This window comes from Sturnus vulgaris, chromosome 5, assembly GCF_052056855.1.
Source record: "Sturnus vulgaris isolate bStuVul1 chromosome 5, bStuVul1.hap1, whole genome shotgun sequence".
Classification (NCBI taxonomy): Eukaryota; Metazoa; Chordata; class Aves; order Passeriformes; family Sturnidae; genus Sturnus; species Sturnus vulgaris.
In genome coordinates this window covers 67,587,298-67,614,453 of record NC_142247.1, presented here as the reverse complement: position 1 = coordinate 67,614,453, position 27,156 = coordinate 67,587,298, and the positions used below count along the sequence as shown (strand labels likewise).

Here is a 27,156-nt window from a genome sequence, read left to right as displayed (position 1 = left end):
GAAGGTGCAGATCACAATGCAGTGGGGACTTGAGATAAGTCTCATGAGTCTTTACTGCAGCAGACCAAAATTTTTGGTGAGGGAGGCATTTACTGTAGTTGCAGGATGTGGCATCGAAGCATCCAAACAAGTTTAACTCCCTACTCCATGGGGCCACCACTTCCTCCTGGAAAAGTTTAATCAGACTAAAGTATCTCAACTGTGGTGAGGCTCTGGAACAGGATGCCCAGAGAAGCTGTGGCTGCCCCATCCCTGGAGGTCTTCAAGAACAGGTTTGATGGGGCAATGTAGGATTCTTTCATCAGGAGCTGCTGGGTGGATCCAAGGAGAGAGTGTCGCTTTTTTGCCTTTTTATTTTTAAGAATAAATTAATTTCTGTATCTACCAGAAAAGCAGCTGCCTCAGGCAGGAAAGAGGAGCAGGAGAGAAGCTACAGGGAGTAACAGACTCCCTGCCAGTAAGTGCTGTGTGTATCTTCTCCATGCCATCTCCCAAGGACCCTTCTAAGAGAAAGGAAAATGGTCAGCTCTCCATCAGGCACAGGTTTAGCTTGGCTTGGATCCAGGTAAACTTTTCCAGTGTATCAATGACTCTGGAGGTTGCAAGCACTAAGCCCTGTGCCTCTCCTTGCAGGGAGGGTCACACTCTCAACCCAAACCTGGGATCCTGTGCCCAACCCAAAGGGATCAGAAAACAATGGGACAAGCAGTACAGGAGTGCTCCTCCCTGTCAGGAGTGGGCTGATAAGGAAGGGGTGGTGTGGTCAATGACATGCCAGGGGGATGAAATAATGTCTTGAGTGAAAGCACTGTGATAGGCAAGAGCCATATTTATGGGTGTGCAGGGCAAGCAACTTTTCATACATATTTCAGCACGTCCAAGATGAAAAGAAAAGGTTTTCTTTTGGGCCTCATGGAATAGATAAGAGGATTTATAATAGCTACATTTCTGGCCTATAATCCTTGGAAATGAATGTATTTGCTTCACATGCCAACTATGACATAGAGACAAGCTACATGATCAGTTCATTCCATCATGTAATTTGGGCTTAATAATTAAAGCTGGTCTTTCTGTGTCCCCTTGGCCCAGCAGAGCATGCAGCTGTATCACCCTGAGAAGAAATGGTTACCTGGCTGAGACCCAGCCATGGTTTTAGCAGAGGAGTGCACAACTCTCACCCCAGGTCTTGGCCCTTTATTTCTCCCCTCTTCTGTTGTGCCCCTCCTCCTCTAGTAAAGTCACCTCTGGCTTCCCACCACCACAACTGGTTTAAATTCTGCAGCACCCTTCTCATATGAGAGTTATTTGGGAATCTATCCAGCAGGCACTCGTCACCTCCATCCCTCTCCTGCAGCACAGCCACAGCTCATTGGAAATTTGGGCAGAGGTTTGACACAAGGGGAGATTGCTGGGGAGCAGAGCCCTTTTCACCACGAACTGTCCCCACAGAGAGACACAGACTGGAAGGGCTTTGCTTGGGCAAGAAGTTGAAAAGGAAGCCCAACTTCTGTGGTAAGTGGTAGATGAGTGACCAACCAAGAAACTTGAACAAAGGATCGCTAAACCCTCCTAATTCATCTCCCAGGTCCATGTCAGAGGGAAGGACATAGATGATAGCAGGACTATGGCTTTGTTTGGACTCTCAGCTTTGATTGTTACATATTTTTGATGTGCCTCTGCAGCTCAGAGACAAACCACAGAATTTTCTCCTTGGCAGAAAATCTGCCTTTGTGCTTCTCTAACCTAGACTGTGTCTCTTTGGTCCCTGACAAAGAACAAAACCCACCAAGTCTCCAGGGACTGAAGCAAAGCTTGGAGAAAGCTGTGGGATCCTGAAAAAGCCATTGATAACAGGATGCACAGGAAGGATGGAGGATGGGAGTGCACACACGTCCTGTCTGCTGTATCTTTTCAGTGCCCACCAGGCCAGCAGGGAGCACTTGATCTGACAGATGGTTTTCTTCAGCCTGGACAAGCCATGGGGGACATCACACACACCCACACTTCCCAGCTTCCGCTCCCAGGCTCTCCTAAATCCCAGCAAAGAACCTCACTGCCCTTTCACACAAATGCCTGGAGACTTGTAGCTGCCCTCAAAGTGTCCCCATCCTCATCTGAGAACTATCAGAATTTTTGCCCTGAGCGGAGAGGACTTTCTGGCTTGTTCTGACCAAAGCCTGACACCTGACACAGACACAAGTGGCAGGAAGGTGCCACTGTGTGAGGGTCACTTAGAATCCCATGTTTATAGTGTGATCATCACCACTCTGAGCTCCCAATAATTTAGAATAGTTTATGCATTACTTATGCAAACTTGGAATTGCCCTCAAAGACCACAGGACAGTGACAAAAGCCAAACCAGCCTCCCTAATCCAGGCCCCAGGGTTGGTGAGGCTCAGAATGATTCTGGGTGTCAGATGTAATCTCTGGTGGAGAATGGAGTGTCTCTAATCCACCCAGACTGGCACTGTTTGTATGATTCACCTGGATAAACCCATATGTCAGAACTTCACTTGCACAGGGCTGCAGCTGCCTTTAGTGAGATCCCAACAGGTGTTTAATTCTAGGCATATAAACCTTGATACAAGCTAAAAAAGAAAATCCCATTCTATGCCATCAGCCTCACCTCAAGGTCAGAAAACAGCTGCTGAGCCACCCTGCCATCCATCCCTCACCCAGATCAGAGCTCTCTCTCAGAAGATTCCCCTTGTCTTTAATTTAAGGTGTGGGTCTAAGGCAAGCACATTTCTCATAAACAGTGCAAGTCACACAGCCCAAAAGCATGTGGGAGCCAGAGGCTATTCTTGGTTTGGGGTTTTTAGCTCCAGAAGAAGCTTCCAGATGTGTCATGAGTGGCATGTATGCTTCCCATTGCTGCAGGATCTGAGCTCTTTCTGCATGAAATCAATAGCAAGTCAGTGGGGAATGTCCTGGACTCATTTGCTTTCTTTCTCCTCTTTTTCTTTTAACATACAAATAGGTGTATAGAAATAAATACTATTTCTCAACATTATATTTGAGAAAGTTGTTTTTGTTTTGTTTGCTTGTATATTTTGACTGCTAGTTTGGTTTTTTGTGGGTTTTTTTTGTTGTTGTTTGTTTCTTGGTTTTTTGTTTGTTTGTTTTTTTTTATTTTGAGAGGATTCATTTCTCACCTCATTTATTTTGTAGCTGTTAGAGTTACAAGGTTAGTGGCAAAGCCAGCACTAAAGCAAAGTGGCTTTGGAAAGGGTCCCCTTTATGGTAGAATGGCTTTTCACAAAGAGGGGTGGCATTTTGGAGGGGTTTAAAGCCAGTCAAACTGGTCTTGCCTGATCTCTTCTTGAAGTTCACTCCCTCTTGCTGGTTTTCCTTAAGGAAGAATGCTTTGTCACAAGCTCTCTCCAGCCCTGCCCTGGGCTTTGTGATCAAATGCTGAAGCCCATATAAACAGCTTTTGTACCTTCTGCCTGGAAAACCTCTTTGTCCTCTTACAGAAACATTTTCTCACAATTTCTTTGGGCAGAAACCACTTTCCAGTTGAAATAAAAGCCTCACTTTGTCTGTCTCTAAGCCTCTTGATTGTATTAAAAGGCACTGGATTCATCAACAAATTTTAATTCCACCTCAAGATAAAAAAAGCCACTCAAACACTTAACTCTAATGTCTCTGCTTGGAATCATATTTCAGTCTCTATCCTGTTTGTCAAAAACAGAAAGTCAGTCGTGGTCTTCAACCCTCTGGGTCTCAAAGGTGGCCCTGAGAGTAGACTGTGTCTGCAATTATTGTGCATCTCTAAATTGAGAAAGGGTTTGTAGAAACAAACTGAATGAAGGGGAAGAAGGAAGATCCCTGCTCTTATAATAAATGCAGGATTTAAAAAAAAAAACAAACCAAAAACCTTAATGGGGACATGGCATTTTATAGATTTCTTGCAGAAAGGAGTATGTTTATGGAAAATTTTGAAGGCCTTTGCTTTTGGACCAGTTTGGAGGAAAATCAAATTTTGCTGCTTTTTGTTTTCCCAGGAATGACATACCCACCAGAAAGAGACTGTGATTTACAGCTTAACTATAACCAACTCACTGCTACAACACAGCACATTCCCTGGCTAAAGTTGTTGATTTCCATGGGTTTTTTTATCCTGATTTCTGCCTTTCCTGCAATATTTGCTCTGCACTTGCAAAAAGACGCACATGAGCTCCTGAGTACAGGCTGATTCCCACTCATCCAAAACAGAATTTACTGGCAATTACCTGAAATAGCCACATTTTTAATAATGATAGAGTGGCTAAACCTGTTAGGAGAGTAGGAGTTATATTAAAGCTACTTGTCATTACTTTAGAAAGATGAGGAGACAAGAGGCTACAACAGGAAGTATTGCTTAATACTTGTGCAAAAGATAAATCCCTTTATATTCCTTTCTTGTGGCTTTTACAGGATTATCATGAATTTTTCCCAAATCTGAAAGGGAGGACAGAGCTCACAAAAATTGTATTACAAGTGACAAACAGCTCAAGCTGAACAGGGCCATGAGCTATGGCCAGATATTTGCCACTGAGGAACCTGGTCAGAGCTTTCCCTGCATAAAGGAGCAGGTCAGAGGCAGAGCACAGGAGATCCATCCAAAAACTGGCAACAGAATATCAGCTCAGGAGTTTCTGGCTAGTGGGAAGAGGAAATTTAAGACACAGAGTTGGAGCTGGACACAGGCAGGGGATGAGACAAGTCTCCCTATCTGCCCTCAGCAGACATCCGTGTACTTCTTTATGTAGAGGACACAAAAATAGATCATATGTTTATGAAAATAGCAGTATGTGCACAAATTTTTCCACAAATAACAAGTCATGTAGTCTTTACTCATTTTTTTCATTGACATTTGCTTAAAGTCTTGTCCTTCAGACTTTTAGTTTCTAGGAATAGTTGCCTTCAATTTCCATTGCATCCCATCCTACTTCTGGTGATCATGGCAGTGTGTGGCTATATATGAGAGACTGGATATTTAAGGAACACAGTCTAGAAGATAATTTCCTTGAATAAAAATATTCCCTCACCTCCTCACTCTTGCTGTGTGTTTTGGTGCCAAGGGAAGGTACTGCTGGATCTGTGGAACTGGAAAAGGAGTAGATGTGGCACTTTGTGATATGGTTTAGTGGTGCTGAATCAAAAGCTGGAGGTATTTTCCAACCTTAATGATTCTATTATTCCATACCATTATGTCCCACAGCTAGCAAAGACAAGCAAGTAAGTTTGCCCAAAGCAAAAAAGCAGAGTTGAAAGCAAAGGGGGAAGAGGAAGAGGAAAAGAAAGGAAATCCTCATCAAATCCTCATTTATATATTTGTCCTTGATGCAGCAATACTGCCAGATGGCTGAAATGTGAGGCCAAGTTGTGCAATGCTGCAAAGGGCTTTGCAATATGAATTGAGAAAGCAGAAGCTGCTGGTTTCTGTGGTTAAAGCCAGCTGCCAAACACCCAGGAATGGAAAATGTCCCACAGCAGGGCCATTCCTGCCTGCTCCCAGGCTGCTGACATCCCAGCATATACTGCAGGTGCTTCTCCAAACTCACAGGAGAGACCTACAGCCAGGAGCCTGCATGGAGCCTCTATTTTCCCTGGGGGTGGGCTGTGCTGTGGGACACCCCCAGACCCACTCACACCTCTCATTGCTCTCCCTTCTCTAGAAGTCTCTTTGCCCACACTGCTGCCCCGGGGCTTCTGCAGGGATCAGAGTTCCAGTATCAGCTGCACATTAACTGTGGAGGAACATGAAAAATGGCAAAAAAGAGGGATACAGGTTGTGTGTCACAGCACAATGCTCCTCTGATTGATATGGGAAGCACAGGGCATGCACAGCACAGCTTCCAGGAAGGAACACCCTCAATCCACTGCCACACCAACCATGGGCAGCAGCACTGCTTCACCCCAGCTGCACAAAGGGGTTCACTGCATGAGCAGAGCTTGGATATTTGGGTAAGAGGGGTCCCTTCCAGCAGAGCTGGTGGGGCAGGGCAAGGGACAGGTGGGAAAGATGCAGCCCTCTCTTTTGTTTCTCAATTGGAATTCATTTAAGAGCAAACAAATGTTTGTCTATGCATTTTATGTCCAGCCCTTCATGTTGAAGTTAAAAGGGAGTAAACAGGGTGGGAGTAACATTTCACTTCTCAGTCTTCAGAGAATTCCAGGTGACTGTGCAGGAAGCATTTTCAAAAAATGTAGGGTTTTGTTAGAAATGTGAAAGTAGCCATTTTGCCACTGCCAGGATTTAGGGTCTTAGAGGACACCTGACCCCCAGACAAGTGTCCATCTCAAGGCAGTGTGGGTGGGTGACAGACACAGCACAGGTGCTGTGCTTGTGCTGCCTTAGCTAGAGAAATACTGGAGATAATCAGATTATAAAAGCAAATCTTGAAGTTCTCAGCACTGTCCTTCCCCTCACTGCCCCGGGACAGCTTTTGAAGTTCTGGGTAATGTTCATAATTTCCCAAAAAGTTGTCTCCCAGAAGATAGGAGCTACAGCCACTTGCAGCTGTTTCTGTGCTCCCACACAGCAGGGGAACAGCTGAGATATTTTTTCTTGATTTTTCCCTTTGTAGCATTCAGCTGATCTCCCTTGGGGCACAGCAGTGGAAGGAAATAAAGTTGCTCTGGGATGTCAGAGGATGCTGTGTGCACATGTGCTGTGAGAGGAGGCATGGAGGGGCAGGGGGGCTCAGTGACTTGGATGCCATCATCCAGCCTCGTGTGCCCCTTGCCTGGGCAGCCTCCGTGCCAGGATGGGCAGGCAGGATGTGGGGGGAGCATCCTGCTGAGCTCCCTTGTGCTCCATCCCACTGGGTGGGACAGATGCTGTGACAACATTTCTTGGGACTTGCAAGACACCTCTGCAGTTCCCAGGGGAAATTAGAGCAGCCCAAAGGCTCCTCTGAATCAATCTTAATCCCACATTTTATGTGAGTGTGGGTGCACATTACCTGGCAGGCTGTGGAGACAGGGAGAAGCCTGTCCTGTGATTAAATGAGCACTGCGTAAGGACAAAAGTGGATGCCACAGACAATTTGAAGAATGCTTTCAGCCTAAATCACCAGCATTTTCAGGCACACTAGAGGCCTCAAATGACAGCAATCCAGGTGTCTCTTGTGTCAAACTGCAGTGAGGTGCTCTATGGACAGTACATCACAGGATGGAACTTCTTCAGATTCCTGCTTTGCATTACATGTGTGTAGATACCCCTGCAATTCACCGAGCAGATTTTCCTGTTTAGATATGTGTCCTGCAGCACCTTTCTGTGTGATATTCAGGTGTACCACATGTACAAGCCCACCAGCCTTCCATGCAGCCATGCATCCCCACGAATTAGCATCTGGAGTCTTGGCTGTAAAACTCAAAGCAAAAGCTTTGCCTGAGGCTCCTCAGAGTGCCCCATCTCTCCCCTCTGCAATGCAAACCTCCCCTGCTGATATTCTCTAGCACTGAGGTTTTCTTGTTGGCCCTGAGAACATGCTGGGTGTCTTTCACACATTCCTCAATGGGTTTCTCAACTCCCATACTCTGGTTTCAGGTGTGCCCCTTCACCATGGCAGAATTTCCTTCCTTCTGCCACCACCCTTCACTCCCAAAGAGCCTCTGCCATCCATCTATCTCTGTGCATCCAGTGATATTCTATTCTTAGAATAGTTTTTAAAAATCCACCTAAAAAACCCCTACCAAACAAACAAAAAACCCACCAAAAACAACAACAAAAACAACAAAAAAACCAAACCAAGCCAAAAAACAATGCAAAACAAAAACAAAAAACAAAACAAAACAAAACAAAGACCCCAATCCAGAGCAAGAAAAAGACACAATAAACAACTTTTAAAAGTCTATGGTTACTTTTGCCTCAGAGCCTGGTAATTCAGATTCTGCATCTCACAAAACTGTCTGGGAGCTAAAAATATGTGACCTCTACAAGGAGAAATACATAAATCTGCTTGGCCTCCACAAGTCACCAAACTTTCAGGGTAAAGAACGTTCTGAAGTCTCTGGTTTATTTTCAACTTCACTTCTGCAATCATAAAAGTCTATTAGTGCTGAAAACCTGGAATTGAACTGCCCTTTGGAAAAACTAAACTCAGATTAATGCACAGCTTGGTCTGCTCAAAAGCATGAATTAGTCACGCAACGTTAAATCATTCAGATAAAAGTCTCAGAAAAGCAAGTACCTTTCTTTCATGACTGGTACTTGGCTATTAATAAATCAGTTAATATAATAACTGTGTTTCTTGGCTATCAGTTGCTCAGATGGGGGTCATTGCATTCTTGTTCCAAAAGAAAATTTCTTTAAGTCTGTTATAATCTGATGGGTAAAGACTTCTCCATTCTGCTTGTTCTTGTTGTGAAAGTTTGAGCAAACTTAAGCCCTTTCAGTAAGTGTCCCCATTTCCCACAGAGCACACTCCCACTGTGAGCCCTGGCTGCTGATTTGGTGCAGAAGAGACACTCAGAACCAGGGGTACCCAAACCTGCAGAGACTGAAAAAGATCCCTCAGTCTTGATCAAGGGAAATGCAGTGAGATGTCATCCCCACAGAAAACCTAATTATTGCCCAGAGGTTGGAAGGAACAGGCTGGTGATCCTGTGTAGTCAGAAGGGGGGCAAAGATAGAGACCTGCCAGATCATGTCCCTGCGTGTGGCAGGGACACCTGGCTGTGCCGGGCTGGAAAGGCCCTCCTGAGTCATGAACTGATCACCCCCAAATTCCTCCTCAACCCTACAGTATGGGATGGGCCAGCTGGCAGCAAAACCTCTGTGCTCTTATTTCTGCTGAAGCTTGGTAGAGCTTTTGGGGGAGGGAGTGGTGAGATCTTTATCACAAAGTAGCTTTAACAATTCTAACAAATGTTTTGTCTAGAACACTTCAATGGGACCAGCTGAAAGCCAGGAGGGACCCTCAGAGGAGCAAATCAGATTGGGGAGAAGCTCTTTGCTCAGGCAGTGCCAGCACTGGGGCCCTCTAACCCCAGACTAACCTCTGCCCATCCCTGATCACTCTGTAAATGCACAAATCTTCATTCCAGCACCAGGACAGCAGTGTGGGGGAGGAAGAGGGAGAGGATGGGCTGCCCTTTTCGGCTGGTGTTAACAGTACCTTTGATCTTGAGTTTAGGTCGTGGGAGCCTTGAAGGACAGGTTCTCAGCCTCAGCTACTCTGCCTGTTCCTTTGCCTTGTAGCCTTGTCCCTACAGCTGCTGCTGGCTCAGGATTAGGTCTCCCACATTTTTAGCAGGGATTTGCTAAGAGGAAAGTCCTCGTTACTGTTTGGGAACCAGCTGATGGCACATGTACAGTGCAAGGAGGATGCTTGGACTCCCCACACACCCAGCATCCAGATCAGAGGGGCTGCACTCCTCTGCTGGCATTAGACAGGAAAATGAGCCAAAGAGCCTTGAAAAATCCTTTTATCTAAACACCACTAGCGTTGGTAGAAATATGAGCTAAAAATGTTCTGCTTTCACAAGATGAAAACAAGATGCACAGCCCTGGGGTGCCTTAGTGCAGGGGTTTGTCACGTCCCCCCTTTATGGTCACGTTCCTCCTCAGTGATTTATCCCCAGCATTCCTCAGCCCCCCTCTGTGCAGGTGGCATGTGCAGGGGCTGAGCTGTACATCAGCCACACAGCAGGGCTGAGTACAGCCTGCAGCACAGTGTGAAACAGGCAGAAATGCACACCACAGAAACATCCCCTCACTGAGGGTATATTAAAACCTGTGAGCTAGGAGCAGCCCATGTAATGTGTGTTTTGGGGGAGGACATAGATGCAGTGGGAACTGAGTTGTTAATATTTCACAAGTCATTAAATGCATGTTACACAGGATAGTAGCAATGTGGAAAGGATTACCCCCTCTTTTATTGCCCCATGAAATTCATCTTTTCACCCATGTGCAGGAATGAGAAGAAAAGGTTTGGGGACTCCCTATGTCCCTTCCAGCAAATGCATCACTACCTGTCCATGGGAGACACCACCACCATCTTTCATATGGGCTCTCACATGCATTTACAACTTTATATCAACATGAATACAAAGGGTTGGGATGTCCTAGACCAGCTCCTGACCACGACAAGCCTTGGCAGGGCAGAGCTGGTGATGTGCTGCCACATGTGGGCACTGGCCAGGCTGCTGGGTCCCATCACACTCAACCCACATTCTCTGCTTGCAGCCAGCACCAGCCTTCCTCTTGACTCTGCTCAAGAGATTTTCTGGTCTCTGCTTATAAAACCCTCTGAGAGAAGCAGGACCTCACTGTCCTGGACCAGTACCAGCACTGGTATGACCCTTCTGTCCCCACACCCACAGTTCACAATCAGTTTAAGCCAATCTGAGAACATAATGTCACCCAAAGATGTGGCCCTACCCACTCCCTGCCCTGGCTGCATGTTCATTCTTGCTCCCTCGTGTCAGCACAACTTGTGGTGCAGCCACCAGCTAGTTGATCTGTTTGATGGCTCATTTTTCAGCCAGATTAGCAGGCTGACCTGCCTCTCCATGTGGTTCCACAGCTGCTAGCCTGGCACAGTGGCAGTGGCAGGAATGCACAGCCAGGAATAGGGTTGGGTGGGATGGGACAGGCAAGCAGGGACTGTCCCTTTTGGCAGCCAGGCAGAGCTGGATTGGCTTGAAGTTCTCATGAAAATCTGCTTTTAATTTTCCCTTTGGTAAATACGGATAATTCTCTTTTAATGGGGAAGTTGTGCAGCTCCATTGTATTTCAGAATCACTCCAACCACAGCATCTTTCTGCAGATCATAACTGAGTTAAGCGTGTTGAGCAAATAATATTTCAGCTGCTAACAGCTGAGTCAACAGCAGGGTAATCACGATTTAATCTTCTTTTTCACAGGGGGAGACTGCACTGCTATTTTACAAAGTCTTTTTTATCACAATAGGATTCCCTGAATCAAAGGCTCACAGGTGTGATTTTTGGCAGGGAACAAACAGTTGCATTCCTATCAAATGAATTCTGCTTTCCAAGCACAAATAACTTCCAAATCCTTGGTCTAGAATTGCTTTCCAGAAAAGGAAGGTGTTGCCTTCCTATGAGTTCAAAGGCCCATCAGGAATGCCATGTTTAGGATGCTGCTAACAAGGAATCTTTCATTACTGAGGAACAATTCATTGAAGTTAACCAGGCAAAAATGCCTAGAGGAGGGTCAAACTTCCAGAATTTAGAGAAAGAAGTAAATTCAGCCATCAGCAGTAAGAAGAAGGCTGCATCCCCTTTTCTTTTTCTGCAGAAGCTGAATAAAACCCCCATGCTCCTTAGCTCTAAGCAATGTCCATTCAAAACTGATGGAGTAAAACAGACATCTCTTTCAAAGACAAGCTGAAAAGCTGCTGAATTTTCTTGTTGGTCTTTGTGGGAATTTTGCTATATAATAGTCAACGGCTGTGCTCTTTGGGAGGGTAGATTAGATGTGCCTAAAGATTCCTTCTGCCTTTTCAGGCTATTCATTTTGTCATGGATTTCTTTCAGAGAGCCTTCTTTTTATTACATCAACATTCTGAAGGCAGGCAGTGATTTCTAATTCTCTAGAGGACTTTGCATGACCACATCAGCAGAAATGAGCAATTTTATCCTACAGGGATGTGGGAGTACCATAAATGAGGAGCTCCCAATATGCAAGATGTAAAGGAAAGCAACTTCTTTCCCAGGAATGTGAAGTGGTCAAACCTTTAACTGTCAGCTATGATCTGATTTCAAATATCTCATGAGAGACCAGAGGAATTTGATACAAATTCATTTCTTGGGTGTTTTAATATTGACAGACTTCCTTGCAGAATTTATGCAAGCAGTGGATTGAGGCCAACAGGTCATTTGAGCCTGCAGGCTGCTTGCCAAGGTATATCCTGGATTGAGGCAGGAAGGTGGAAATAAAAGGATGGAGCAGCCCTCCTGTGCAGGTGGCATTTGTCCATAAGCAATATTGTCCTGTGGGGAATCCATTCACCCCAGCTCTTTTAGGACAGCTCCTTATCCTCCAGTTATGCTTGGGATACCTTTGGGAGAGACAAAGTTAGGGAGCAGGGAGCTCAGCAGGGCATGGAGCCTGTACCTCACTGCTGGTCACAGGGAACCTCAGTGTTTGCACAGGGTGAAGCAGAGCCCTGTGCCACACCAGCTCCATCTGTGGGGTTACTGCAGTGACACTGCTCCCTGCCCCACCAAAACCTGCTCCAAACCTCCTGAGTCCCAGCTGTGGCAAGAAACTGGGGAGCAGAGGAGACAAACACACAGGGCAGGAGTGCAGATGGGGCAAGGTTGATTCACATGCCAAAGCTGGGAGGTAAAAGGGGTCCTCCCTCTGCAGCCCAGAACTCTGGAGATAAGGATGGCTCTGCTGGGGAAGAAGGCAGGTGAGGAGCCACCACACAAACCTGAAGCATGTGCTGAATGCATATACTGCTCTGCAAAATCTAGGTTGAAAAAGGAGATGCTCCAAAACCATAAGAAAGTCCTATGAGACTTTCATAGATTCATAAGAATCTCCCTGTAATACACATTCAATCCAGATATAATATCCAGAAAGAACAGCCACCCTCATCTTCAGCAGCCCCTGGCCAGTCTGGGGTACTGGAGTTGAAGATTCTTCTCTGAAGGAAGGTTTTGCAAATGTAAGGCAGGAGGTTTTGTTTGTAAGAGTCTCTCTGAAGTAGAGAGAAGGAGAGTTGGTTTAGGAGGTGCTCCATAAAACAAGCCACCATGCTCTGTACTACATATTTTTTCTTAGAGAGCAGAAGGTACTGAAGAGAAACCACTGGCAGAGCTGTAGCAATTTAGGGGTGCAGCTACCAGAGCTGCTGTAAAGTGACTTGATACGGTGGGAAGAAGGATAAAAGATGGGAAAGGGAAATGAGGGGGAAGCCACCATGATTTGCTTGTCTCAGCAAGGCAGGGCTTAATGTCTTCTGCAGACAAGGAAGCAGCCTTCCACTGCTGCCCTGTCCAAGCCCAGCTCACTGCAGATAGCAGTGATAAATCTGTCAGTCCCTCAGCAAAGAGACAACTCCCCTCTGCATTCCTGTGCAGATCTGCAAAGGATTATTGGCTGAATATCTCCCTTTGAAACCAAAGCTGAACTTCCAGAGCTCCTAATCTGACCCTGGCAGTGTATTAGCCACACAAATCTCCTGATAATAATAGATAGGATATGTTATAATTTGCAGTAAAAAGTTCTGCATCAGATCCCTGCATTCCAGTTACCTGGGATATTCCTCCTCAAACTTCCCCACCCTTGTTTTCAAGCCATTCAATGGACAGAGATAAAAAAAGAGGCTAAAAAAACTAAAGTGGAGTAGTTCACTTCTAACTTCTTGTTGAAAAACAGTTGCCATATGAGATTGCCCGTGTCCTCTGAAGGACCCAGAGCATTAATCACACATGTTCACCACACTCCCCTAGGGTAAAGCAGAAAGATGAAGGGATGCCAAACTCCTGCATCAGTTCAGTAATTCTGATAAGCTGCTCCTTATTGTTTCCCTTACAGACCTGGTCTGCAATGTGACTGGTTTGGGTTCCTGCCCCAGCTCCACCTGCACAGGGCAGGCTGGCAGTAGTGGAGCACAGCATTGGAAGATACACACCCATTATCTTATTACCCTTTGCCATCAGCAGAGATCCATTATGACTGAGGTCCAAAATACATTAAAAGCCTTGGAACTGATCATTTACAGACAATAAGCAGCATCACTGTAGCTGGGTATTTCTAGAGGTTGGCTGGTGTCACCCTTGTGATGCATTTAATGATACAACCAGGAAAGACAGATGAGCAGAGCCAAAATACCACCACTGTTACCAAACATCAATACTTTTAGAAGCCGTATTATGAAACTAGAGCTTTCTGACATACAGTCATGGTGAATATTAATAAACTTACTAGAACTGATCCAAGTTTTCCATCTGGGCTTTTTGTTTTGGTTTGTTTTATTGTTGTTGTTTTTTGTTTTGTTTGCCAAACAATAATAAAAATTTCTTTAGCAGAAAGAGACATCATTTCAGGCATGAAATGGTGTGATTGTGTTTTGGGACAAAAAATAAAATATTGAAATTACAAAATACATAGTCAGGTCTCTGTGCTGCTCTTGTTCAAACCACACTGAGCTCAGGAGGAACAGGAGAGGAAGCAGGATCGAGACAGGTTTCAATCACCTCCCAAAACTTGCCTCACGTCCAGTTTTTCAGCATTAATTTTCTTTTCCCTCCCACTTCTGCCTCCTGCTGGCCATGCTCTCGGGCTGTGATTTCTTGGGTGGGAGGCTGGGTTGAGGCTCATACTCTCTGCATTTACTTCTCAGCCCTTCTAGGAGTCCACCACCCTGCTGGCCGTGCTTGAACCAATTGCACTGAGTCTAAAGCCATAAGCAAAACCAGCTCATGGAGCTCATCAACCCAAAAATTTAAATTGTTTGTTTTGGAGGGGGTGGGAAGGAAGTGGGGGAGCAGCATTGTCCAGATGCCACATCTAGCATTTCTTGTTATAAATTACACAGACAATTCAAAAGCCAGGTTAAGTTCTACAACAGCACATGCACTTTAGGGAGAAACATTAAGAAATAAAAGATGAGAGGCAGGCTCAGAGGAGAGGAAAGCAAGAAGTGTGGAAAAGGACCAAAGGGCCAGTCTCATGTACTGTGACAGCTATGAGAGCAGAGAGGAAAATCACAGTGACACTGTATTTTAGGAAAGAAATTCGTCATGAAAAAGCCATCAGATTAGATCAGGCTTCTTTCCTCCAATGCCTTAGTGCATCTTGAAGAGCAGCATGGTTTCTTTAAATAACCCGTGTGTTTTACACGGTCCTGCAGGCAGGGGAGAGAGTTCTGGCTATGAAAAACCACTCTGAGGTCAAATAGTCCGTGCTGGAGAGCGGATGTTCATGCCCCAAGGGCAGGTACAGCCAGTGATCACTTTCCTGCCTCCACCTCCAGCACAGGGAGATGGGGAGAGCCCACTGGAAGCCCCTCAGCATTCCACCTGTGAAAGGGAGCAGTGGCAGCACATCTCTGCTGAGGAGCCCATGTGGTGATGAGACATCCCCTCGGCATGTCAGTGTCACTGCTGACATGATCCTACCTTTGTCTGGCACCCAAAGTCTCCTGGAAAGAGCACACTGGCCCCAGATGCTTCTTTATATCTGACTGTTTGCATTCCTCCCTCTTGGGGTTTAAACCTAGCTAGGCTTTGCTATTAGCAGCACGAGAGCTGCCCGTTCTCCCTGTGCTTGCAACAAATGCTGAGCATCTGACATGAAATGGCTCAGGGTTTGCACTGTGGAGGGCAACACAATAACCAGCTCACTCAGTCTACTTCCTTATTTATCTGTCCATTTTTCAAAGCAGGGCAAAGCTTGAGCTCGTGCCCTGACAGGCCTGAGAGGCTAATCCCAGGATATTCCACGGGGGTGGTGTTTATTTTATTACTTGGCAATGTGTTAGATATATTAGATGGCAATCAGGGCTGCTAATGAGCTGACACATGGGTGAGGAGAGGGGGAGAGCTGCTGACTGGGGCCAGTGGAACACCCCTTCCACATCCCTGCTCTCCCTTCCTCCACACCTCTGCCACTGCAATCCCACTGATTTCTGTGTCTTCCATCTCAGTCCTCTGCAGAGAGTATCAGCTTCTTTTTATTTTTAAGAGTTTTATTGACAAATAACGCGTTTAACCAGTCAGATCTTAGTGAGCTATTATGCCTGTTCTCTGCATGTGCAATTCTGCTGATTTTGTTGGAAAATCAAGCTCCTTCCTGTTGCTGGTAACATTTGTTCTTTGGCTGAGAAATGATGGCTGAAGGGAATGGAAACAATAGGATTCAATGAGCATTTGCTTCCAGGGGGTTTCTTGCCAGTGCAGTTCCACAAGCAAAACTAACAATAATGAAAAATGACATAAGTGTTAATATTATCTCTGAGAAGAAGTTAAATTGCACAAGCCTGGGGAGCTGAAAGAACTGTTTAATTAAAATCTGCTTGTGTCTGCTTTCTTCCCTACATGTATGAGCAAAGCCCTCTGGGAAGATCCTCCTACAAGGAAGACATATCCCTCTGAAAACGGAGAATTCCACAAAAACTTATAGCCAGAAAAATAAGGACAAGGAGTTGCTTAAGGCCACTGGCTTCAGTCAGAGCCCAGATAACTGGTTCCAGTCCCTGCAGTCCCTGAAGCTGTGCTGGGGCAGGAGCAGCAGGCACCCATGGGCTCTTACAGTGACTTTCAGAGAGAATCTTGTTGACATAAAAATTCTCTTCTTCTCCCTGTACATTTACCTGTGTCTATCATCTCAAGACCATTTTTGAACCTTAAATACTTATCTTTTTCACCACTCTAAATTGTACGTGAACAGATTCCATCCTACTAGTGAGATTTTTCTGCCAATGGATGGTGACTCAGCATAAATAATTTTCCTTTACTGTTTTGGTTCATTGTTTGAGTTTCCTGAGAGCTGGTTCTGCCACTCTTCCCTTTCAGAAATCGTGCATGATTTCAGACCAGAGGATTTCAAGGTCTGGGACTTGGTTTCACACATTTTTCTTTGAAACAAAGGTATAATAACAGATGAGAAACTGCTGAGTTCTTGTTCAATAAAAACAAACTCATCTTGAAATTGTGGTTGCAACATTTGAAATTATTTATATTATTATATTTGGCTGAAACATGAAAAATCTATTCTAGTGGGGGTTTTTCAATTTCTCATCTACAAATGTCACAGTTTTTAAAAGCTGGAAACTGTGGAGGTTTGTGTATAATGGGAATTTTATTGTAGCAGCATAATGACTATTAGATGCTTTTGTCAAAGGATCACATATGATTGAATAATAGCAGAGAAATTGGAAGAAAATTTTCCAGAGAGCAGAGAAAAACACAACATGAAGGATTGAAACTCACTCAGGTTTTGGAGCTGAGTAGAAGGAAGATGAACTGAAACTGATTTTTGCTCAAGACATATTTGCTTTTAATATCTAGAAGGTCACACACCCACTCAGCATTGGGACAGTGAGTACCAAGAAGACTTGGGATATTAAAGGAGCTTAATATATAGGAATTATATAGGAAAAGACCTTCCCATGGAGACATCCAAAGAAGCTGGACACACTTTACTGTGGTCCTCATAGGGAATAAAGCAAATGTTTGCTCAAGCAAACTGAAGTCTGGAAAATGCTCCAATGTAGTGAGAGATGAGTTTCATTCAATGCAGGTGTTGATGCCTGGATTACTTGAGCACTATTCCTAGAGAAGACAATACTCAGTTATTAAGAATTTGTACCAATCATCTGAAATCTCATTGAGCTGCAACCTGGACAGCAAAGTCACACTGCACTTAAGGTTCTAGAAGTTTCTAGATCATGCAGCTGGGCTGTGGAAGATTGAGATCTACCACTGAACCAAAGTCCTGCACTATTACTACTTTTTGTTGCCCAGTTTTGGTTAGCAGGGGTTGGTTCCTGTACACAACAAGTGAAAGATTCAAGGTACTCAGCAGCAAGAAGCATCTGTTAAAATGTCACGTTAGGTACCTAAATATTATCTTGTGGCATCTGGCCACTGCTTTTGATACTGAACCAAAGGACAGACAAATTCTGTCAGCAAACAGGTCAGTTAGATCTTTTTACTAACCCCCACTATTTAGATCTAAAATTGCAGAGCAAGGAACACAAGGATTTGACACGTGGGACTAAATATCATTCAGCAACTTCTACCCACTGAATTATTTGTTAGCTCTGTTAGCTCTGCCTGTGCTTAGCTTCTCTTCATGTAGCCAGTACAACAGCAGGGCTGGAGGCAGCTTTGTGTGTGGACAGGTGAGGGTTCAGCCCTGTCCCCTGAGAAGGCATTGTCTTTTAGCTACAGCTCTGTCTGCTTTGTGTCAGGGCAGGAAAGCTAAGGGTCCCTTCTGCTAGTGCCAGCTACAAAAAAGCACTAATTTAGACAGAGCAGCTGGAGAGTCCTGACTGCTGGTGTGTGGAAAAGAGGGTGACAGAACAGGGCTGCATTCCAAATGGATAGCAAATGTGTAGTCCCAAATTACAGCAGCCTGCCATTGTTCTCGGGCTGTTCAGCCTCCACCTGGAGTCCTTACCCAGCACAAAGCTCCATGTGCATGTTCTGAAGCAAAGCTCAAACAACAGCATTTTGCATCTGATGCTCTGAAATCAATGACAATCTCCACTGGGAGGGACCCTTCACATCAAACACTTGGGTTTGGCTGTGATCAGTTATTTTTTTAGAGGAACTAATGGCCCAGATGATTTGGAGTTTTGGCACTATTGCTGCAGTGTTTGTAGTCTAAATGTTTCCATTAAAAATAATCAAGAAATTAGACCTGTCTCCTTGTGGCTTAAATAATACTTTTCTAAAGCTCAGCATTCAGGTGTGTTGTCTGAGGAGAGGCTGAATGCTGATCTCAGTGTAGAGCTGGACTGCCAAACCATGGCCTTTCAGATCAATATTTTGTTTTAACACCCAGCCCCAGTGCATTAGATATAACAATATCTCTGGGTACAATTGTCCTCAACACATGCCCATGGGACAAAAAAGAAAAAGCAGAAGCAAAGATAAATCCTGTCATGCCAGAAGTGTGTGATGCCACATCGAGTGGACTCCGAAGGACTCGAAATAGCTGTACTGCAATCTATTATATCTGGATATAATGATAAATCAGTAATGATACACATAGTATGTATATATATTTATATATATATAAATAATATTTATAGAGTTTTGGATTTCTTGAGCTCTATGTCTCTAGGCAAATATAAGGTCAGGTTCATGTAAGGCTTGATCTTTATTCACAGGCAGTCTCTGGGTCCTACTGCTGATGAGTAATTTGGTGCTGGATCAGGCTCCTTAGATACAGAACTTCTTAGGTTACCTAAACTAACCACAAACCTAGAATATTGTGGAGGACCATAAAAAAGGACTTCCAGAAGTCCAGGTAGATGAGATCAGTAGCTCTTCTCATGTCCAGTGGTGCCATCACTCCACCAAGGAAGGACACTTCTATGGTCACTCAGTCAGGCACGACTTGCCCTTGGTGAAGCTGTATCAGCCTTTTTCTTCTGCTTTTGCAGCTGGAGAGGGGGTGGCTATGGCTGTACCAGATGTGGAGACTGCTTAGCAGCCAGCCCTGAATCAGTAAGAATGCACAATATTGACAGAATTTGCTTTATCAACGACAAAACAGCAGAGCTGTGATGTGTCAAGTCATAAATAACTTATCATGGGGAAAGTGTGCACTGTCTGGGCAGGGAGCCACAGCATTCATCCTTAGATATGCATTCAAATCAGTCCCATTAGTATCATATTCTTCTGTAATTACTCCATTGATTCAAACTGCATCTTATCTCGCCCCAAGAGCTGCAAACACCCTTTTATTTACTGAAAGGCAGGAGGAAGGTGAATGTTACCATAACATTCACGCTGAGTTCAGAGCAAGGCTATGGAGAACATGCAAACAGGATGAACACCTATGGAGCTGAACAGTACTGGTTCTGCAGGTGCTAAAGTGAGCAAAAGCCAAAAACTGAATTCTAATGGGATTCCAGTGCTTACACAACAGCATTCCAGGACCCTTGTGCTCACCCTAAGAGTAGAAGGGTATGAACTCTTCACTGACCCTGGAATGTTCTGTGTTGGTGATGAAACTCAAAACCTGTCAAGTTTCATGTGGTCTCCAATTTCCTAGAGGAGGTTTCAAAGTGCTCCTGTTACAATATCTTGTTTTCAGAAGTACCTTTCATGAAACTTCACAAATTCTCCTTAATCCCCTTTAAATGAGGGTCTCGTGACTTCCAAGCTTTCCCTGAAAGCTCCACTATTCCTGTATTGTTGTTGGCACACAGAAGGTTCGTTACTCCCAAGAGTTGTTGGAATAGGTTTCAGAGTGGGAGGGGGCATGAAAGAAGCTCTTAGGCTGTGCCTCATCACTCTGCTAGGCAGGAGATGCTGTAGAACAGCAGCTGAAATACAACTGCATAACCCCTCTGTAAAAAATAACCCAGCTGATGGTCAAATAGGGGAAACTGCACCATTTTGGTTGGGATCACCTAAAGCAAAGCCATGTGAAAGATGAAAAGGTTGTTGGATGGGGAGTTCTGCAGGCAGGAGTGGGTTGGCAGTGCTCACTGCTCTGTGCAGAGATGTGCAAACCTAAGGACAGCACAGTCTGGGATGGGACACAGCATCTCTGACCAGAGCCTGCTGCTTCTACCACTAGGATGGATTTTATTTTGCCTATGTGCATGGAAGAAAATGAGGTGTGCATTAGCCAGGATCAAAGGCTCTGCACTGCCATTACCTCTGTGTTTGTGTGGGAGTGGAAAGCAAAAAAAAAAATGTAACAAGAAAGTCTGGTTTCACTTAGGTGCTGTTTATGTTGAGAGTGAAGAACTGCCAGCCCACACACACTCCCCCCAGACTGCTGCCAGCTACAGAGTCAAGATTAAGAGGGAGAGTTGAAGGGAAACATTACAGTAGCATGCTCTAGTAAGAGATTTTGGTCACAGAGAGCAAGGAAACAGAGCGGGGGGAAAGAAAATCAATCCTGTCCAAGGACTCTCTCAAGTCTCTTGGAGGGCTCTGGCCAAATCGCCAGGCCCATAATCTCACAAATGAATTTGCCAAAGCATTAAAATAGAAATGTAATTTGTATAAATGACACTGCTTTATTTGAGATGCTAAGCTCCTACAGATGTTAGAGGAGCAAAGGGTGTTAATGCTTCTCTGGCAACCACAGCCCAAGATTGAGCATCCAGCTATAGCACTTTGAAGAGATGAAGTTTACCCTTTGGGTTTAATTTGATTAAAGTAAAGCAAATTTGCACCAGAGTAATACTGGGGAAAATAAAAGTAGTGTTTCCTTGTGCTGGAGAAAAGATTATCCCTGTGCAAGTCCTACAGTCCCACTGATGAAATAAACACAAACATCTGAGGGATGGAACAAAGCCTTTGCCAAGGTAAGCAAAAGGAGCAGCTGCCAATCACCAAGTCATGATGTTCTTTTCCTGCTAGTTTTTCTAGCTGCTTATCAAAATACTTAACAACTCCCAAGGCATGCTTGAAATGCTTCCTTCAGCAGTCAGACACTCAGGTGGCTGAGTGCTGGCCAGCACCTGAGAGGAGTTTGAACACATCCACTCTGGGCTGTTTTCCCAGGAGAGCATGAGAAGTGCCAGAATCCTCACAAGCATTGTGTCCTAGGAGCTGGTGTTACAAAACCATGAGCATGAGTGAGTTTGACTGTGAGAAGTCCCTTTATTTTCAATGGACTGTTGATGTATTCAATGTATTTGTGGGGCTTACCCACAGGGTATAACTTCAGTGTAGGGCTTTCCTCCATCTCAGCTGTCCTCACCTCTTGCAGTCCTGTATCTCCACACTTTCCCCTCCTGAAATGTGTGACAAGTCATTACCAGGCTCTGTTTTACATCATTATCTTGACACTCAGAGCAGTTCTGGGCCACAGCCTGGTAAAGGTGTTGTGAATTATGATACTAAAAGCCTGTCTGTTATGTCCAGAGTCTTGAAAATAAGCTTCACTGTGTCAAATATACTGAGCCAAGGAACTACTCTAGGTACCAAAAAGGATCAAATGAAAAACAGACAAAGCTACACATTCAAGATTTGAAAGTAGCTGTGCCATCCTCTAAAGGATTCTCTGTACCCTGAAGGTATGACTGGCCCTTTTTCTAGGAAGCTGCAGGTGAGAACAATTTCATTAAGGCTCCCCAGGAGCAATGGGAAGCTTCATCTGACATATCATCCCTATGATCTCTGCTATAAGGTCTCAGCTTCTGATTTTTCTGGTGGCTCAAACAGCATGAAAGGGAAAAAATTATTCCTTGATGCATTGGATAATGTTTGGGTTTCATTTGTTTTGGAAAATAAACCAATCTGAACTGTGAAGGTTAACAGAGTTCAAGTCAGGTGAGTGATATTGCAAGTTGAAAGGGTCACTGGTATGCTTTTGTCAACATGAAACATTTATTGGAGTCATAGCACAGTTGTTGGTTCAGAGCAATGAGAATTTCTTCTAAGTTTCCACCCCAGAGTTTATCAGTTGCTAAAACTGTACTTGGAAATAAAAGATGAGAAAATTTTTCATGCTGTAGCTGAGGTTGAAAAACCAGGCAAGCAAGTTCCTGTACTTAGTTCTGGCAGCTTTGATTTATGGCCTTGTAAAGGCAGATAAAAACTCTCCAGCACACAAAACACAAGAGAATTAATTCTTTACACATCAGAATCAGGAAAAAGATGCAAGATGTCAAGTACTTCATTGACATTTAATCATGCTTTATTACTGAGGCAACCCCTAAATATTAAAATGATGGTTGGTTATTTACAAGCATATTGCTGCCATGGTAATTGTGACCAAACAACTCTAACTCAATCTCTTTGGTAATTATTTTCAAATCTAATTTCTGTTTGGATCATGTTTATATCAGATTTAAGCTTGGCTCCATCTGGAGCAGATGCAATCTTCTCATAAAAGGAATAATTGATCAAATTCTGGATTTGGTTACATGCATGCAACTCCATTTTAATCCAAAATATGTGACTACATGTCCCAGGAGGGAGGGTCAGCTGGAAGATCTTGTTAATTAGTATATTATGTGTTCAAATTAGAATTGTATGCTGCTATTAGTGAAAAGTGGACTGATACTCTCTCTGCTTGAAAAGGATTATGCTGACAGGTAGACATCAGGTCTCTTGATGCTGGAAGTTCTCAGTGTATTTGTCCTTAGCTCCTTGATGATGTCATTTTAGAAATGAAGGAGACAAAATACTGTGAGTGTTTATCCTTACATAACTGCAGCTTTTGTTGAAGAATTTGATGAAAGAACATGAATTAAAGATTTCCTACATAGGACTGTGAGAGTCCTAGCATGTTTGCCTTAGCAGCTAGGTGTTATTTTAATTTATAGATTTCACTGTGCTTACATAGGAAATAAGACAAATTCTGTCTGTTTGGTAGCTGGAGAAACTGTGATACAAAGGGAAATTCAGATATGACAAGGAGGATGGAAATCTCGGGCTTCTCCATTGGGCCTCACTGGCTCCTTTAGCAATGTCTGGATATTATTATTTTAGGACAGGCGTGAACTCTGCTTTGGGACTGAAATGCCTCCAGCCCTGGTTCTCCATCAGCCCTGTGCTTTCTCCTCTCCTTTCCTCTCCACCCTCCCACCAAGGCCACCCACACCCTGCTCATGGAGACCCTGTGCTCCTCTTTCTCTCCTCATGGACCATATTTTCCCTGAGTCCTTTCCCTTAGATGTACACCAGATGTCCTGTGTGCCTCCCACCACCTTTTCTTTCCATCTTCTTCCTCCCTCTCACACCAGGAGCAGTGTGTGTGGTCCCCAGCCCATCACATGCCTTGACCATAACCTCCCTCTCTCTTCCCCACTCCCTGCTGAAGTCCCATTGCTGGCACCCTCTCCTTCCTCTCCAGATTTATCATGTCTCTTCCCCAAATGTGGCAGAAAGTCCAAACTCCCCAGTATCTCCACATGCCACACTTTCATCCTCAGCCCACCAGAGTCAGTCCACATCCTGCATTCCTTCTTCCACCCACTGCACTGCAACTTCCAACCAGTGCATCACAGTCTTCACAAATACCAGTTCCCTCTTTTTATTTTGCTTCAATTATTTATTTTCTTTTTACCTGAGAAGGCAATCAGTGATGGTGCTAACATTTTAAAACCAGTTGAGCTGATGGGCAGAGCTGAGGGAGGCAGGGTACCAAGAGCTGCTGCTAAGCAATTCTCACAGGAAAGCTGAACATGGACACTCAGACACCAAGATTCTGTGGGTCTCCTGTTTCTCCCCAGCTTGCCACCAAAATCATCTCAGCCCTTTGGCTGCAGAGTGCCCTGACACTCTCTCCCAGAGCCTGGGATTGATGCAACATCTGGGCTGTGTGTGCCATGGAGACAGAAGTGCTCCCAGTGCTGGGACTTCACAAGTGTCACCAACCAGACCTCGGCAGGAAGGCCCCAATGGTGAGGGGCAGCAGAAATCCCAATTCCTGCTCTAACAAGGAATTTCCTTGCAGATCTCCCCAGTGACAAGAAAACATCAAGGCACTTAGAAGAAGGTATTCAGCAGGAACTTCAGGGCAGGACCACACGTCCTGCTGGATGTTTCTTTTGTAGCTTGTTCTTAAAAAATCCCTGAAACAAGTGATGAAGGATTTGAAGCAGTGTCTTACATGATTGAATCTGAATCACCCAGATTGTCCAGAGGGATTTGGCCCATTCCTAACTTCTCCTCTGATTCTGCTCCTCTAAATTTTACTCCAAAATTGGACCATGTACACTCCTGGAGAAACCCCTGGCTCAGGTAAGCCAGCAGAATCCCTGCTCCACCATTGTACAGACATGGAGCATCTTTGGATTGCCACAGTCTTGACCCTTCAGCCTTGTTCCAACCCCACAGGCCTGTGGAGGTTTGAGATGCCTGTGTCCAACACAAGGAATCTTTTCTGCTACAGTGAACACTCACAGCACGGGAGAGGTGCTGGAGTGGCTTTGACAGCACAGAGAAGAGCAGCAGGTGAGAAAGGCAGGGTGAAGTGGTTGGCAGGGAGCAGGTAGGAGCACACAGAGAGGAGAAATTGTCACAGAACCATTGTTAAGCCAAGAGCATCACAGGCTGTCTCAGTGACAGCAAAGACATGCCTCGTGCTTTTGAGCTGCATGCATGCATCAAAATCCAGGCATCACACAATCACAGAAATGGTGACTGGAAGGAGCCTCCTGAGGTCTCTTTTCCAGCCTCCTCCTCAAAGCCAGATGGTTGCCGAGGGTTTGTCAGGTCAGCCCTGGATTTGTCCAGCCAAGTCTTGTAATCCTCCAAGCACAGCATCCCTATCACTTCTGTGTGGCCTCCTCCCAAGCTCCACTGCCCTCCAGGTGAGAAAGCCATTCCTAACATCCACCCTGAATCTCTAAAGCAAGAAAAAAACCAAAAACCAAACAAAAAAAGACAACAAAAAATACAAAACCAAAAACCGACCAACCAAACAAAAAACAACCCACCACCAAACAAAACAAAGCAAAAAAAACAAACAAAAAAATCCAACAAAATAAACCGAACAACAACAACAAAAGTGAAACCAGAGAAATGTTTCACAACAATGAAGCAACAAAAACAGTGAAACCACAGCTGATGAGGGAAAACTTGATAACATCTGGTTTGGCTCCTTGAATGTCAGAAGGACTAAATATACTAACTCCATTCCCAGCTAGTGGTCAGCTGGCTCTTCTTCAGAATCCAAAGCACCTTCATAGTCAGCCCTCCCTTCTACAAATTATTGTTCTTGGTTAGCTCCATTTCTTCCTTATATTTTTTACTTATATTATACATAGGAGCTGTGATTGATGGCAACAGGACTGAGATGGTCTACAGAGCTCTCAGCTCTGGTAATTGCAGTGTAACCCACTTGGAGACCCTAATTCTGATAAGTTTCTTAATTCCAGCAGATATAGCTCACATTTAATATTTTTCTAGCACATGTTCCATAAGAAGGCAGGTATCTTTGACAAAGATAGTATTACCTGACTGTGAAGGGGAAACAAACAGCAGCACTCTGAATATACGTGATTTGGCAGGGAAACTGGGAGGGGAATGGACTCCTAAACAAAAGCTGTAATATAAAAAAAAATGAGTCACACATGTGGCTTCTATTCCTCAGTGTTTATCGGGGGAAAAAAGCCTGTGATCTCCAGTTACCTAGCCAAGAGAAAATTAGAACAGCACTATTTGTCCATTACTATTTATTATTTTAGTAGTACTGATGACAAAACACCCAACTTTGTGGTCCTATTAAAGCAAGAATAAATTGAATTCACCAAAACTGCACTCAAAACCTTACTGTTGCCTCCAAGCACAAACAAGCTAAAAATAAGATAGAAAAGGGATTCTGCAGCCACTGGTGCCACAGCCTTGAGGCACCTGGCTGAGTGGCAAAAATGCAGCATTCACTCAAGTCAGGGAGGGGAATGGTGCCTGTTCATTTCAAGAGATTTTGGATGAGATCCAAAATAAGTGAAGATCAACAAAAGATAAGAAGGCAAGTGATCAAAACATACTGTAAAAGTGCCTGGTATTATTACAAACATCCCCTAAGGCTTCTGATGATAGTGCAGGAAAGCTATAGCTGTCATATTGTATTATTTTAGTAAGAACAGCCATTAGTCCCTTCCTGACTGCATGCCAATCAACACAAGGTGGATGCTCCCATGGATATTTTTCCTACCCTTTTTATACTTAGCAAAAGCCAGCCAGATCTCTTACCTTGTTGCACAGTGACTTCTAGAGCACTCACCTTTGGCACGTGGATGATGGACGGCCTGGGGATGTGAGTGCAGAGTGCAATGACCTCCTGGCTCAGCTCTTTAGCAAACACTGCTGGCTCGGTGGCAGCAGGCACTGCCTGAGCAGCAGTGTGATTGCTGGAAGTGCTGCTGGCACGGCTCTGTTTGTCAGAGCGCCTGCTGGCTTTGAACATCTCCTCGCTGTCCCTCTCTGCTCCGGGCTTGGTGCTGCTGGTGGGTGGCTGCAGGCACACTGCTGAGGCTGCCTCTGTCCTCTCCTCCTCCATGGACACAGGACCTGCGCTGGGCTGCTCAAACGGAGTGTTTTCGTGTGTGTTTCCGAAGCAGGTGAGCAGGGCTGAGCAAGGGAAAGGATGCATCTTGGATGTCAGGTTATCGGATCCGCTTAGCCTGCTTTCCACAGCCGCATAATCAACAGGCTGCGCTCACATCCACGAGAGTGCCCAAAATGAAAGCCCTGGCATGACAGCATTCCAGCCTTCCCGGGAGCGAGCACCCCCTTTCCTGCTGTCAGGAGCATGCAGAAGTGGGGTTCGACACCTCCTGCTCTGTCCTCCACCAAAGTCACCCCCTATCTCCTCGCTGCCACCCACTCCTATTGTCTACAAGGCAAAGAGGTGCAGGCACAATGAAAACCTTTGCAACCCTTGCGTGCTCTTGCTGGGAGCTGTCAGCAGCTGAACAAAGCCCTCACAACAGCCCCATAGCCCCAGCAGGCTATGGTTACAGGAGCGGACGCTCCAGCACCCGCCGGTCCTCAATCAATAGTGCCACGGCCTCAAGTTACCTGGTGAAGGAGGCA

General features: G+C 44.9%; 1 protein-coding gene across 3 annotated transcripts in view; it reads right to left on the bottom strand.

Moving 5' to 3' along the window:
* The window catches only part of FAM107B (family with sequence similarity 107 member B), a 126,313-nt gene extending 99,365 nt beyond the window's left edge, over nucleotides 1–26,948 (bottom strand). The window contains exon 1 of one of the 3 annotated variants that reach the window (XR_015804096.1): nucleotides 26,345–26,947. Coding sequence is in view for 1 of the 3 variants with exons in the window: in XM_088165899.1 (XP_088022025.1) it covers nucleotides 26,345–26,713 (369 nt within the window). In the remaining 2 variants the exon portion in view is untranslated. Of the gene's footprint in view, nucleotides 1–26,344 lie in introns of all 3 variants that reach the window. The other 2 variants (XM_088165899.1, XM_088165898.1) reach the window with 2 other exon arrangements.
* Nucleotides 26,949–27,156: the final 208 nt, after the last annotated feature.